This window comes from Malaya genurostris, chromosome 2 (assembly GCF_030247185.1).
Source record: "Malaya genurostris strain Urasoe2022 chromosome 2, Malgen_1.1, whole genome shotgun sequence".
In the NCBI taxonomy this organism is placed as follows: Eukaryota; Metazoa; Arthropoda; class Insecta; order Diptera; family Culicidae; genus Malaya; species Malaya genurostris.
Window position 1 is genome coordinate 260,537,057 of NC_080571.1, and position 14,348 is coordinate 260,551,404.

General features: G+C 39.1%; 2 protein-coding genes across 2 annotated transcripts in view; one reads left to right on the top strand and one right to left on the bottom strand.

Annotated features, from left to right (window-relative positions):
• LOC131429205 (uncharacterized) overlaps positions 1–14,348 on the bottom strand; it is a 443,882-nt gene that overhangs the window by 364,286 nt on the left and 65,248 nt on the right. The window lies entirely within an intron of this gene.
• Positions 1–14,348, top strand: part of LOC131429711 (uncharacterized) — a 128,957-nt gene that overhangs the window by 111,148 nt on the left and 3,461 nt on the right. The window contains exon 12 of the mRNA XM_058594024.1: positions 9,285–9,420. Within this exon, the coding sequence (XP_058450007.1) occupies positions 9,285–9,420 (136 nt within the window). The remainder of the gene's footprint in view (positions 1–9,284; positions 9,421–14,348) is intronic.

Sequence of the window (14,348 nt, forward strand, 5' to 3'; positions counted from 1 at the left end):
CACAGTCAATTAACTACTAGTACGTGCGATTATCCCGGGTTGGTGGTTCAATGCATAAGGCACTGGTCTTACAAACCAGTTGTCGTATGTTCGAGCCCCGACCTGGAAGGATTCGTGGTGTCAGTAGAATCGTAGCACCAGCCATGCAATGGTTTCTGTACACTCTGAATCGGCTGCGAAGTCTGTTAAAATTCCACTACAGGAATGTAATATCAAGGCTTTGCTTTTACGTGCGATTATCGATAGTTAGATGTGTGGAAAAGCATGTCAGTTTTACCCAAGTAACAAATAAAACTTGTTATAATTGACATGTTTCACAGTTGCTTCAGATCGGTTATTCTTGTTAGATATGTTAGAGAATTGATTCAACACGTTTTTGTAAGAGATGAAAAATGCATTCTTTTTTTTTATAAAAGAATTTTTATTCAGGCCAATTTGCGTATATCTAAGTTTTACGTAGCCGATTGACCCATGTTTTTGTTAGACAATATTATTTTTTTTTGTTGGATCTCGTTGTCACTCTTCTTCTAAGGTGAGATGAGCTTCCATTTCCTTCTAGCGAAGATAGAAGGTCAATTCATCCGTTGCTCATATCATCCATTGCTACATCGTTGGAGTTGTGAGTGGTTTCCGTTTCCTTGTTTTTATTGTTGATCGCAGTCTTGGGTTCATTGCTAGTTGCTGTATATGCGCTTTGTACTTTGATTGCAGTTGATAGTTGGTTTGATGGTGAAAGTGTTTTTGAAACATGAACACTACATTCACTAGTTTCCGTTGTTGTGCGGTTGTCCTTGTTTTTCTTTGAAGTGTGCAGGTTGTTCACAAAACTGGCATGTAACCAGCTGATTTTCATACGTAATCAGCGTTTTACACGGATGTATCCCGTCTTGATCACAAATGATGTAAGATGGAATTGCTTTACGTAGTTGCATACGTACCACTTGCACGCCATTCCGGATACCAGGAAAAAAATTCCACCATACTTCCCTTTCGATGGAAAGAACTTCACCGTACTGCGACATACTTTCCCGAACGAACTGATCGCTGGTCTGCGGGGAAAGGTCATTGACGCTTACTTCTATGGCATTGTCCACTATGTACTCAGGGATTTTATATTCAACATTATCATGATCAACACTGTGCACCCCTTTGCCCTTGGCATCTATGAGCTTAAGCAGTGTGCCTTCAAATATGTTACTATTGAATAAAAAAAAACACTGTGCATCCCGTTATTAACCGAAACAAATGCAATTGCATCTCTTTTACCTTTGAACATAATGTACACACAGTTAGACGCCTTGTTGAATTGAATCTCACTTACATCATTAACGTTTAGATGCATTCGTTCCTTAAGCAAGACTTCAATTTCGGTTGCTGGTGGTCTAACTTTGCAGCGCTTGAAATCAATACAAATTGAATTTTCAGTCTTTGTTAAATCGTATTTGCCCATTTCGTACACTCTATTGTTCACTGCACTGTATTGTATTTGTTTCTGTCTTCCATAAATTCAGTACTAGAGCAATGTTTGCTATTTGGGTATTCGCATTCACTTCATCCAGTTATGTCTCTGACATTACCCTCCCGTATTTTTCCAATCAATTTTCTCGGAGATGGCTGAACCGATTTCAACAAATCTAGGCTCGTTCGAAAGCTGCTTTTGGATCGTTGATCAAGTTCGAAGATCAAATTGCTGTGACTTCTGGTTTCGAAAATATAATGGTATAAGTGACGTTAGCGACAAAACGCGTTAATTTTTCATCGGACAATTTTCTCAGAGAGGCTGAGCCGATTTTAACAAAATCGAGGCTCGTTTAACAGCTACTGTTGAATTATGGATCAAGTTCTAACATAAATTGGTTGGCGTTTCCGGTTCTGTTGATATAATAGTATAAGTGACATAAACGACCAACCGCACATGTTTCATAGGCTGAATTTTTTCGAAGATGACTCAACGATTTTTTTAGCTTTAGCTGAATCAAAAGCTAACACTGTCGTTCAAATTTGGAATTGTTGTGACAAACATTTCCGGTTCGAGAGATGTAATCTTATATGTGACGTAACCGACAAAGCCCAGTGTTTTTGAATGCAACAAAATTCTTCGCATATGAATGAATCTAGCCGAGGATAGATGCTTACAAATGTTCTAATGAGATTAAATGGCAAGAGGAAGGTTTTCTTTCAATATTTTGTAGTAGATCTTCCAGTACAAAATCAGGCAGTACTTTCTTTTTCCGCTAGAGACAAAAAGCAGGGATGATTTAATGAAAAACTGCAGAAAATAAGTACACACCAACAAAGTTTGAATTTTACGGGTGACTTAATCCCACATATGATGTGATTCTCTAAGACCTAGTTTGTCAAATGACGGATAATTATTAGTTTATCAAATGACGGATAATTGTAATGACTTAATGTTGAATCTGACTTAAAAAAAAATTAAATTATTCGAAAAAACAATGCGTCTCCATAAAATTATCGTCAGATGGAGACGCATGGTATTTAGTTCGGAAAAGAAACTCATTCATGCTTGACAGGATTTACCTAGCAATAATGTAGGGCAATTTTAAATTGCCCCTCAAGTGCAACTTATGTCCTGAAGCGTAAACAATTGTTTCCCCCTAATTTTGCTTACCGAACCACTGTGTATTGGTAATACGAAGCACTCTTGCGTTCCGGATCAATAAATCAAGTAGACTTTAATCAACATTTTTGCAGTTAATTTGAGATTTAAATTTAAAAAAGATAGAAATTATACAAAAAATAATTTGCTTCCAAATCCCAACGCGGTAGAAATTAATTGTTGATTCAAGACCTTATCGTTCAAACATTGGGTAAACAAAACAACAACAAAATCAATAAAAGTGAGATCTGGTCTGTTTGAGTGCGAAATTGGATCACAGGGAATCAGCGAAAATGTGAACTTAACCGACCGTGCACAGTCAGATCAAATACCAAGTTCTTTTCTAGCGGGAAGTCTTCTGAGTTATGTATCATCACATCCACAATAGTTCAGTTGGCAGAATAATTTTCCCGGATTGGAGAAGGTTGCGGACGAAATCTGTCTCTGAAAGCTTATGATGCAAGTTGTTGGATTTCATTATTTTTATTCAATCAGTCATAGTTTTAGACTGTCTTTTGTTTTTTTCTTATAGAGAAAAGTGCTTCATTAGGCGTGTTTTCTTGTGACATATGTGGACAACACTATGATTTTTTTAGGAGTCCGCTTAAAAGTAACTTTTCGAGTCATTTTTGCCTTTATCATATAGAAAGGTTATGCAATCACTTGAAAAACCGACTAGTGAAAATTGGCCCGGAGGGCCAAGTGTCATATACCATTCGACTCAGTTCATCGAGCTGAGCAATGTCTGTGTGTGTGTGTGTGTGTGTGTGTGTGTGTGTGTATGTGTCAAATAAACTCACTAGGTTTTCTCGGAGATGGCTGAACCGATTTTGACAAACTAGGATTCAAATGAAAGGTCTCGTGGTCCCATACGGAATTCCTGAATTTCATCCGGATCCGACTTCCGGTTCCGAAATTATAGGGTAAAGTGTGTTCAATATTGTACACCGTCACTTAAACCGGCGAAGCAAAAAACGTGAAAATTTTTCTAAACTGGTCTCAAAACTACACAAATCGATAGTCATTATCAGTAGGCAACTAAACAAACCGATTCCGGCTATCCTGGTTCCCGGTATCCGGTTCCGGAAGTACCGGAAATGATGGTCATATATACCAAAATGGTTCTCACTCACTTTTCTAAGCGATGGTTTGACCGATTTCCACAAACTTAGATTCAAGTGAAAGGTCTCCCGGTCCCATACGGAATTCCTAAATTTCATCCGGATCCGACTTCCGGTTCCGGAATTATAGGGTAAAGTGTGTTCAATATTGTACACCGTCTCTTAAACCGGCGAAGCAAAAAACGTGAAAATTTTTCTAAACTGGTCTCAAAACTACACAAATCGATAGTCATTATCAGTAGGCAACTAAACAAACCGATTCCGGCTATCCTGGTTCCCGGTATCCGGTTCCGGAAGTACTGGAAATAGTGGTCATATATACCAAAATGGTTCTCACTCACTTTTCTCAGCGACGGTTTGACCGATTTCCACAAACTTAGATTCAAATAAAAGGTCTTCCGGTCCCATACGGAATTCCTGAATTTCATCCGGATCCGACTTCCGGTTCCGGAATTATAGGGTAAAGTGTGTTCAATATCGTACACCATCACTTAAACCGGCGATGCAAAAAACGTGAAAATTTTTCTAAACTGGTCTCAAAACTACACAAATCGATCGTCATTATCAGTAGGCAACTAAACAAACCGATTCCGGCTATCCTGGTTCCCGGTATCCGGTTCCGGAAGTACCGGAAATAGTGGTCATATATACCAAAATGGATCTCACTCACTTTTCTCAGCGATGGTTTGACCGATTTCCACAAACTTAGATTCAAATAAAAGGTCTTCCGGTCCCATACGGAATTCCTGAATTTCATCCGGATCCGACTTCCGGTTCCGGAATTATAGGGTAAAGTGTGTTCAATATCGTACACCATCACTTAAACCGGCGATGCAAAAAACGTGAAAATTTTTCTAAACTGGTCTCAAAACTACACAAATCGATCGTCATTATCAGTAGGCAACTAAACAAACCGATTCCGGCTATCCTGGTTCCCGGTATCCGGTTCCGGAAGTACCGGAAATAGTGGTCATATATACCAAAATGGATCTCACTCACTTTTCTCAGCGATGGTTTGACCGATTTCCACAAACTTAGATTCAAATGAAAGGTCTTTCGGTCCCATACGGAATTCATGAATTTCATCCGGATCCGACTTCCGGTTCCGGAATTATAGGGTAAAGTGTGTTCAATATTGTACACCGTCACTTAAACCGGCGAAGCAAATAACGTGAAAATTTTTCTAAACTGGTCTCAAAACTACACAAATCGATAGTCATTATCAGTAGGCAACTAAACAAACCGATTCCGGCTATCTTGGTTCCCGGTATCCGGTTCCGGAAGTACCGGAAATAGTGGTCATATATACCAAAATGGATCTCACTCACTTTTCTCAGCGATGGTTTGACCGATTTCCACAAACTTAGATTCAAATGAAAGGTCTTTCGGTCCCATACGGAATTCATGAATTTCATCCGGATCCGACTTCCGGTTCCGGAATTATAGGGTAAAGTGTGTTCAATATTGTACACCGTCACTTAAACCGGCGAAGCAAATAACGTGAAAATTTTTCTAAACTGGTCTCAAAACTACACAAATCGATAGTCATTATCAGTAGGCAACTAAACAAACCGATTCCGGCTATCTTGGTTCCCGGTATCCGGTTCCGGAAGTACCGGAAATAGTGGTCATATATACCAAAATGGTTCTCACTCACTTTTCTCAGCGATGATTTGACCGATTTCCACAAACTTAGATTCAAATGAAAGGTCTTCCGGTCCCATACGGAATTCATGAATTTCATCCGGATCCGACTTCCGGTTCCGGAATTATAGGGTAAAGTGTGTTCAATATTGTACACCGTCACTTAAACCGGCGAAGCAAATAACGTGAAAATTTTTCTAAACTGGTCTCAAAACTACACAAATCGATAGTCATTATCAGTAGGCAACTAAACAAACCGATTCCGGCTATCTTGGTTCCCGGTATCCGGTTCCGGAAGTACCGAAAATAGTGGTCATATATACCAAAATGGTTCTCACTCACTTTTCTCAGCGATGATTTGACCGATTTTCACAAACTTAGATTCAAATGAAAGGTCTTTCGGTCCCATACGGAATTCCTGAATTTCATCCGGATCCGACTTCCGGTTCCGGAATTATAGGGTAAAGTGTGTTCAATATTGTACACCGTCACTTAAACCGGCGAAGCAAAAAACGTGAAAATTTTTCTAAACTGGTCTCAAAACTACACAAATCGATAGTCATTATCAGTAGGCAACTAAACAAACCGATTCCGGCTATCCTGGTTCCCGGTATCCGGTTCCGGAAGTACCGGAAATAGTGGTCATATATACCAAAATGGATCTCACTCACTTTTTTCAGCGATGGTTTGACCAATTTCCACAAACTAATAAGCAAATGAAAAGTCTTCTGGTCCCATACGGAATTCCTGAATTTCATCCGGATCCAACTTCCAAATCCGGAGTTATAGAGTGCGTACTAGAAGAGTTTGTGTGTCATGTTAGTTGGTGGCCGTACGAACCGACTTTGACTATACCGGTTCACGGGTTCCGGTGCCGGAAGTGCATATAATAGTGAACCCGTTTCGTCCTCTTAAGGATGGCTTACCCAATCAAAGCACTGTTTTATTCTGTATGGTATGCATAAACAATCACTTGGTTTCTTTCAAAAATCGAAGAGAAAATTTTTGAATAGAATACCACAATATTATATGTACATGAGAAAGGCATCATTACACCACTAGGTGGATTAAGACAGGTTTTAGTTCTGGTTTTACTTCTTGTGTGAGAGACAAAAACGAAAACATTTCAAATCAAACCGTTTATTTGCGACTCTCAATCGACTACTTTCCCCGGGGAAAATTACGACAAAAATTAAGTTTTAGTGATAAAGATCTGCATGACTGTGTTAATTTTATTTTTTTTATTCAATAATATAATATAATTTTAGGCACACTGCTTAAGCTCTACGATGCCAATGGTATTTTCTAATCTTAATTAACGACTAACTCAAAACTAGAATAGTATCATTAGACTATGTTATCTCGGATTCTCGAAAATCCGGCTTTTAGCTGGCGATCGGCAGTGGTCGATGAATTTAATATTGCATGAGTCTTCCAGACTGTGTTTATTAAATTTATTAGTATTTGGTTTTATGATTGTTAGAAAAACGCGCAAGTCCTCTGACCTAATAATAACTAAGCGATATCTAGATCTGGATTCTGGTCCTGAACACTGGATTAGAATACTGAACTAACGAATAAGGTTTCTGGATCAGAATGCTGAATCTGAACCTGGATTCATGAAAGAGATTCTTTATCCGAATATGGATTCTCAGCTTGAAGCAGAATTCAGTACTTATATTCCGAACATGAATCTGGATTCTAGACCTGGAGTTAGATTGTGAATCTGAACTTCTGACAGAGTTTCCGAAACTAAATTTTGAACCTATTTTGCACTTGGACTGTGAGCCTAGATTGGATTCTGGACCTGAGTTCTCTAGGTTTCCTCACTTTTAAACTTGAACCTAAATTATTGTCACAGATTTTAAACCTAGACCAGGATTCTGAACCAGGACCCTGGATTTGGATATCCGACAAGGTTTCTGGATCTGAATACTGAATCTGGACAAGGTTTTGAATCAGGATTCTGACAGAGATTTTGAATCTGAGGCAGAAATCTACACTTGGATACTGAGCATGGATTTGGATTCTAGACCTGAACCTGATTTCTTGGCTTGAACTCTCGATGAAGGTTTTGTGTCTAAATCTGGAGCTGGATTCAGGATTCCAAACATGATTTTTACTCAAAAAATTTGACAGAGATACTGGGAATGCACCACAGCCGTGAACCTGGAACTTGATCCTGATTTTGGTTCTGAACCTAAAACTAGATTCAGAAACATTACTATGGACTTGGTTTCTGGGCCAAAATTTTGAAGCACCAGGTCTCTGGCTTTGAGTTCTAGTCCTGCATTCTAACCTTGGATCATGATTCTGTATTCTGAACCTGGAACAAAATTCTTCATCTGGATTCTGAATCTGGACCAGGTTTCTGTACATGGATTTTAAGCCAAGATCTGAATTCCAGACCGGGATTCCGTACTATAATTGGAACTCCGAACCTGGACCTAAATTGAGTAACTATTTGATTTGAGAGTATTGATTCTGGACCAAAAGTCTTGACAGAGATTTTTTACCTGAACCTGAATTCTGCATATGGATTCTGGAATTTAATTTTCAACCTCGACTTGGACTTTGGTTCTGATCCAGAACTCTGACCCCGGATCAGCTCCTGACAGAGTTTTTGAACCCGAAACTGAATCTTGAACCTTGACTCTTCACCTAAATTCTAGACTTGAATTCTGGACCTAGTTTTAGAACATGGACCTGGATTCCCGAGTAAACGGATCCGAATTCTAGGCCTGCATTTTGGACCTGGGCTATGGACCTGAACTTCTGACAGGAATACATAGGTTTTTGTGTGTTCTGGATATGAGCTCTGATGCCTTAGCTTAGGGGTTTGAATTCCTGACAAGAAATTTGGATCTGAACCGGGAAGCAGCATTGTGAACTTAAATTCCGAACACGAATCTGAAATTTGTATCTGACTTCAGGATTCTGGAAAAGATTTTGGACTCGAATTCTGAAAATCGCTCTGACCATCTATATTCTGAACCTGGATCTGATACCTTGGTCTTAATAGCACTTTAATTTTTATCTTCTTACTTTCGTTTTCTTTCTCACAAATCTCATAATAATTGAATGATGCACTAATCACATCATTTTAGCAACTGATAGATTGGAATGGAATTGTTTTTCGCAATGATATATTACCCACATGTCTATATAAACTTGTCATGAATACATTTTTCTCAGGGTCTTTCTCAGAAAGATTTTTTATGTATCGAAGCCCACTTGTTACAATTTTGAGTTTACTACCCACTGAAAATGAGCTAATGCCCACTAGTGGGCTGAAGGGACCACTTTGGGAATCACTGGTCCAGATCTATTTTTTTGATTTTTAAACGAAATCATACTAACTAGATATTGTAAGAGGAGAAAGAATATGAAAATTATTAGAGTCATGGTACTCAAGGGAGAGCAAAGATGTGAAGATAAAGTGCGGCAAAGTGAGACGTGACAAGGGTCATTTAAAGTAAGCAGAAGGCTTTTCGCAGCTAAACTTTTACCTTTTACCAGGGGAGTCAAATATAGGCACCTCAGTGTTGCAACTGAGTCTCTGATCTGTCAGAAAGTATTCTTTCAAAGCAGCTATTGGATTTACGAAAAAGTTTCGAAAAATTGAGGGAGTATGTTTTGTTTTTAGGTAATAATCGAAATAAGCTCTTCCCACATTTCAGGTTTCATTTCGTATCAGTGTTTATAATATTTTCGCCTTACGAAGCGTTGGATGCCTCACCAATTTTGCAAAAACTCAAAAATATTTTAATCATCAATCATCGTGACTGAACAGATTTTCAGATTTGTGTCCGGAAGACTACGATCTTCACTGTTTAAACGCAAACCGACGGCCACGGAAAGGCTTTCAAATATATAATATTTTGCCTTGTACTTTCCAGATACGCCGAGCTGGAGAACGACCCGAAGGCCCGTGATCTGGGAACGGCACTGGAGCAGGCTCTGAAGGAAGCCGTCGACGATGATACCTATCGAAAGGTAAAGCGGATGAGCTACTCGAGCAACGCTGCTAGTGGGGTAGGTATCGGGCATTGTTCGTGTTGTTGGATTAAACGACAGTGGGTGTGTGTGTATGTGTGAGTGTTAGGATGAGCAAAGCCTCTCCAAGCACTCGATAATAGAGTTGAATTAAAAGTCCTCGGAAAGCTTCTGACTACTGCAAGGAGTGAAGATTTATAGCGGTGAACAATGAATGGGCGAAATCCAGTGGGCCGGCAAGTGGAATTGGAGAACCTGTAGAGGGTTTGGGCCTGATGTTGGCATTTTATTTGCACTTTCCGACTTGTTTACAGTCCGGATTGGAAAGTCACATGGAGCAAGTAAATAAAAGTTTCGATGCTCGATTCAGATTCTATAGATTTCAGTTTTCCTATACCCTGCCGACGACGCTGCTCAGGCTGTTTTCCGTTGGTTGTTGTTTTTCAGTTAGAAATAAAGCCTAGCCCCGAATCGTTGCATGGGTGCTTTTGGTGACTGTAATCGCAAGTGAACAATTTGTCACATTTTCGGTTCGTCATTGTTTGGAGAAGAAGATGCAAAAAGTTTTGCATTGTTTGCGCCTTCGCATCCCATTTGCTTGAATACAACAAACTGTGATAAGAGCTTCGAACAATAAAGCTCACACAGTTTCATAATTGTTTCCACTCAAACGGAGTGAGGGACGCTTTTTCTCATTTTTCTAATGGAACCAATGACAGTGGAATGGCAGGGAAATAAAAAATGAATTGCCAAGTGCTGCGAATGAATGCAAAAAAAAAGACCAGCAGCCAAAGCGCCAAATGCATAATGTGCTGCATTTATCTGCTTTGTCCCGGTGCCAAGTCAGTTGCAATTGTTGGTGTACGCATGGGAAACGAACGGCAGAAGAAATTGTCCTCGCTGTAAGGAAGATGCGACAGACAACGCTGGTATTCAGTAAACGTCACTCATAGCAGCGATATGTATTATGGATCTTGGCATGGCTGCCGATGCAGGCAAGAAAGAAACGCACACTGCAGTATGGCGTTTTGTGCCAATGTGCATCGCAAACCGCAGTCGGCTGGGGGGATATGTTTTCAAATGGCCATGGCTACTCGAATGATACACGATTAACTTGTTTATGGGTTTTGACAATTCAACTGGGATTTTTCTTAACAAGATTTTGTTTGAGATAAATTAGCATTTAAATTGTAGCAGACTGATGCTAACGTCAATGTACGACCAATCAGCCGAAGTAAACACAAAAATAGGTACGAAAGCTCAACCGTGTAGTATTCGCCCTTATTCTGAATAACGACGTATTGGTTTTTCGATCGAATATGGTTCGGTCGAATCCTAGCTACCTTTGATTTTGCTAGCGTTATTAGGAATACGAATGGAATACGATCGAAAAAACGATACTTCGTTATTCAGAATAAGGGTGATTATTTTCTCCACGTGTTTTCCAATATTGTAAGATCTTGCAATGATGTCGATAAACTGCAGGCCGAAATTTTGGGTTCGACTGTGATTTTAAAAACCCATTTTCGAAACCTTCTCGACGAACCCGTTTCAAATTACCAATACGTCGAGATTTGAGACAACATCGACTAACAGGAGCCAAATATACCGCCATTTTGGAGTTTGAATAACGTAGAATATCACCCTTCCGCTCCGAATGAGGGCTGGCGTTGTTTGTACACTTAGAGAAAGTTACTCAACAACAAACAGACGTTTGCGAAATATCTTGATTCTACAGATCAAAAGCAGATAATTCATGCACAATTCGTCGAAGAGTACTTGTTATAGAGATATTCGTCATTTTAAGCAATCTTAGTTTTATTCTAAGTTCAACACTTGCGGATTACAGTCGCCACAGAAAGCCAGTTTACCTTAATTTTCATCTCGCTGAAAACCGTCTTTCTGGCGATGTTCTAATTTTTTTCAATCAAACCCAAGGTGCGGAACAACTGCGTTGCTTGGGAAAAGCAACAGAAGTTTTCCACGTCACTTCTGCATATTAACTTCCTGGTCGATGTCCCTGGCTAAGATATAAATGTTGTTCTTCAAGCCACAGTAACGAATGGCTTGCTTCACGAGATATTTTTTGCTAACTTTGACTTGTGCTTGACGTTTTTTTAAAAATTGCCCCTAACTTACCTATTCCAGTTTCCGTCCAGGAAAATGTTCAGATTTTGTCTTTACTACGCAATATCAACTTCTTCGGCATCTTCATGTATAGTTAAGGCATTCGTTGTTTTGCTAATTGTGACGATATGGAGCCACCCTATTCTTGAAAGTCGGCGACTGGCTAGTGTTTTAAGTCAATGCACGGTTGTAGAAGACAATCCCAGCTTAGTCATGATATCTCAAATGGAGCGATTGGAATTCCGTTTGAAACAGCTGGCTAATCTTTTTGACGTTTTTTTTGCGACCACCGGCTTTCGATTTCTTTCCAATACAGTCTTCGATGGCTGGCGATAAATTTTCTTCGAACAGTTTTATTATGTTAGTGACAATAAATTTTGTCACCATTTACAATTTTGCCAACACGCGTCGTACCAGTAGATCGGAATCCAATAAGCCTACTTAGTTACACGGCCAAACACGCTTCCTATATACGCTCGCGTTTGTGCATTTGGTCTGGAGTCGGCATGCGGCAAAATAATTAGAAGAATCTAGTATTGGCTAGCTCACGATCCATCACTTTGGATCAACATCAACATGCTGGGTTATTAATTCAGTTGAAAAATCTACATCCAGGATTCAGTTTCAAAATTCAGGTTCGGAATTCAGTTCCAAAATCCAGGTCCAGATTTCAGGTTCAGATTTCAGCTCCAGAATCCAGGTTTAGAATTCAGGTTCGGGATTCAGAATTCAGATTTAGAATTTAAAATTCATGTTTAAAATCCAGCTCCTGAATTTAGTTTCAGAATTTAGGCTCATAATTCAGTTCTGGAACCCGCGTTGATAATTCAACTCTAGAAATTAGTTTTAGAATCCAGGTCCAAAGTTCAGTTCAAGAATACAGGTTCAAGATCCATGTCTTAAATTTATTAACAAAATTCAGGTGAAGAATTCAGATTCAGAACCCAATTTCAGAATTCAAGTCAGGAAATCATATTTAGAATCCAGCTTCAGAATTCAGTTTTAGAATCTAGGTCAAGAATCCATTTTTAGAATCCAGCACCAGAATCTTATTTCAGAAGCCAGGTTCAAAATTCTGGTCCAGAATCTAACTTCGAAATTCTGGTCCGGAATTCGTTTCCAGGATTTAGGTCGAAAATTCAGATACTAAATCCAGCTCCAGAATTCAATTTTAGAACCCAGGTTCAAAATTCAAGTTCCAGCTCCAGATCCAAGCTCAGAATTTAGTTCCAGAATTAAAGTTCAGAATTCATATTCTGAATCCAGTTCCAGAGTTCGGTTTGAGAATTTAAGTCAAGAATTCAGAATCCAGCTCCAGAATTTTGTTTCAGGGTCAAGGCTCAGATTACAGTTCTACAATCCAGACGGAACTTAAGTCCGGAATTCATTTTCAAAATTTAGGTCAAGAATTCAGATTCAAAATCCAGCTCCAGAATCCAAGCTTAGCTATTAGCTAGTAGAATTTAGCTCCAGAATTTCGGTTCAGAATTCAGTTCCAGAATCCAGACTCAGAATTTAGGTCTGAATTTCGAGAATTCGTATTCAGAATTTTGCTCTTATTTCAGAATCCAGGTTCAAAATTCAAGTCCAGAACCCGGCATCGAAATTCAGGTCCGAACTTTATTTCCAGAATTTAGGCTGAAAATTCAGGTACAAAATCCAGCTCCAGAATTCAAGTTTAGATCTCAGGTTTAAAATTCAGCTCCAGAACTCGGCTTCGAAATTCAGGTCCGAAATTCGTTTCCAGAACTTAGGTCCAGAATTCATATTCAGAATCCAGTTCCAGAGTTCAGTTTCAGAATTTAAGTCAAGAATTCATAATCTATCTCCAGAACTTAGTTTCAGAATCCAGGTTCAATATTCAGGTCCAGGTTCAGATTACAGTTCTACAATCCAGACTCGGAATTTAGGTCCGAAAGTCGTTTCCAGAATATAGGTGCAGGATTTATGTTCTGAATCCAGCTTCAAAACTCAATTTTAGAATCCAGGTTCAGAATTCAAATCCAGAACCCGGCTTCGAAATACAGGTCCGGAATTTGTTTCCAGAATTTGGGTCGAGAATTCAGATTAAAAATCCAACTGCAGAATCCAAGCTCAGAATTTAGCCCCAGAATCCAGGTTCAGAATTCAGTTTAAGAATCCAGACTCGGAATTTAGGTCCGGAATTCGTTTCCAGAATTTTGGTCGAGAATTCATATTTAGAAACCAGCTCCAGAATTCAATTTAAGAATCCACGTTCAAAATACAAGTTCAGAACCTGGGTTAGAAATTCAGGTCAAGAAATCATTTCCAGAATTTAGGTCAAGAATTCAGATCCAAAATCCAGCTGCAGAATCCAGGCTCAGAATTCAGTCCCAGAATTCTGGCTCAGAATTCGATTCCAGAATTTAGGTCGAGAATTCAGATTTAAGATCCAGCTCCAGAATTCCGTTTATAATCTTCAGATTCCTGGTTTAAAACTCAGGCCCAGAACCCAGATTAATAATTCAGTTCAAAAATCTAGATTCTGGATTTATAATTTCATAATTCAGGTAAAAATTTAATTCGAAAGTCTGAGTCCAAAGTGCAGTTTTAGAATCCTGCTCCAGAACTCAATTTCAGAATCTAGAATCCAGAATTTCATCATCATGGTTTGAACTTGGAACTGAATTTCAGCTGGTTCGGAATTCAATTCCTAGTTCTGAGCTCAGTTGCATAGTCCAGATTTAGAATTTAGGTCCCGAATTCAGTCCCATACGTGCAGGGTTCAATTTCAGAATTTCCAGCTCCAGAATTCAATTCTAGAATCCAGGTTCATGATTCCCGAATCCAGGAACCCGTATTCGAAGAAAAGTACATCA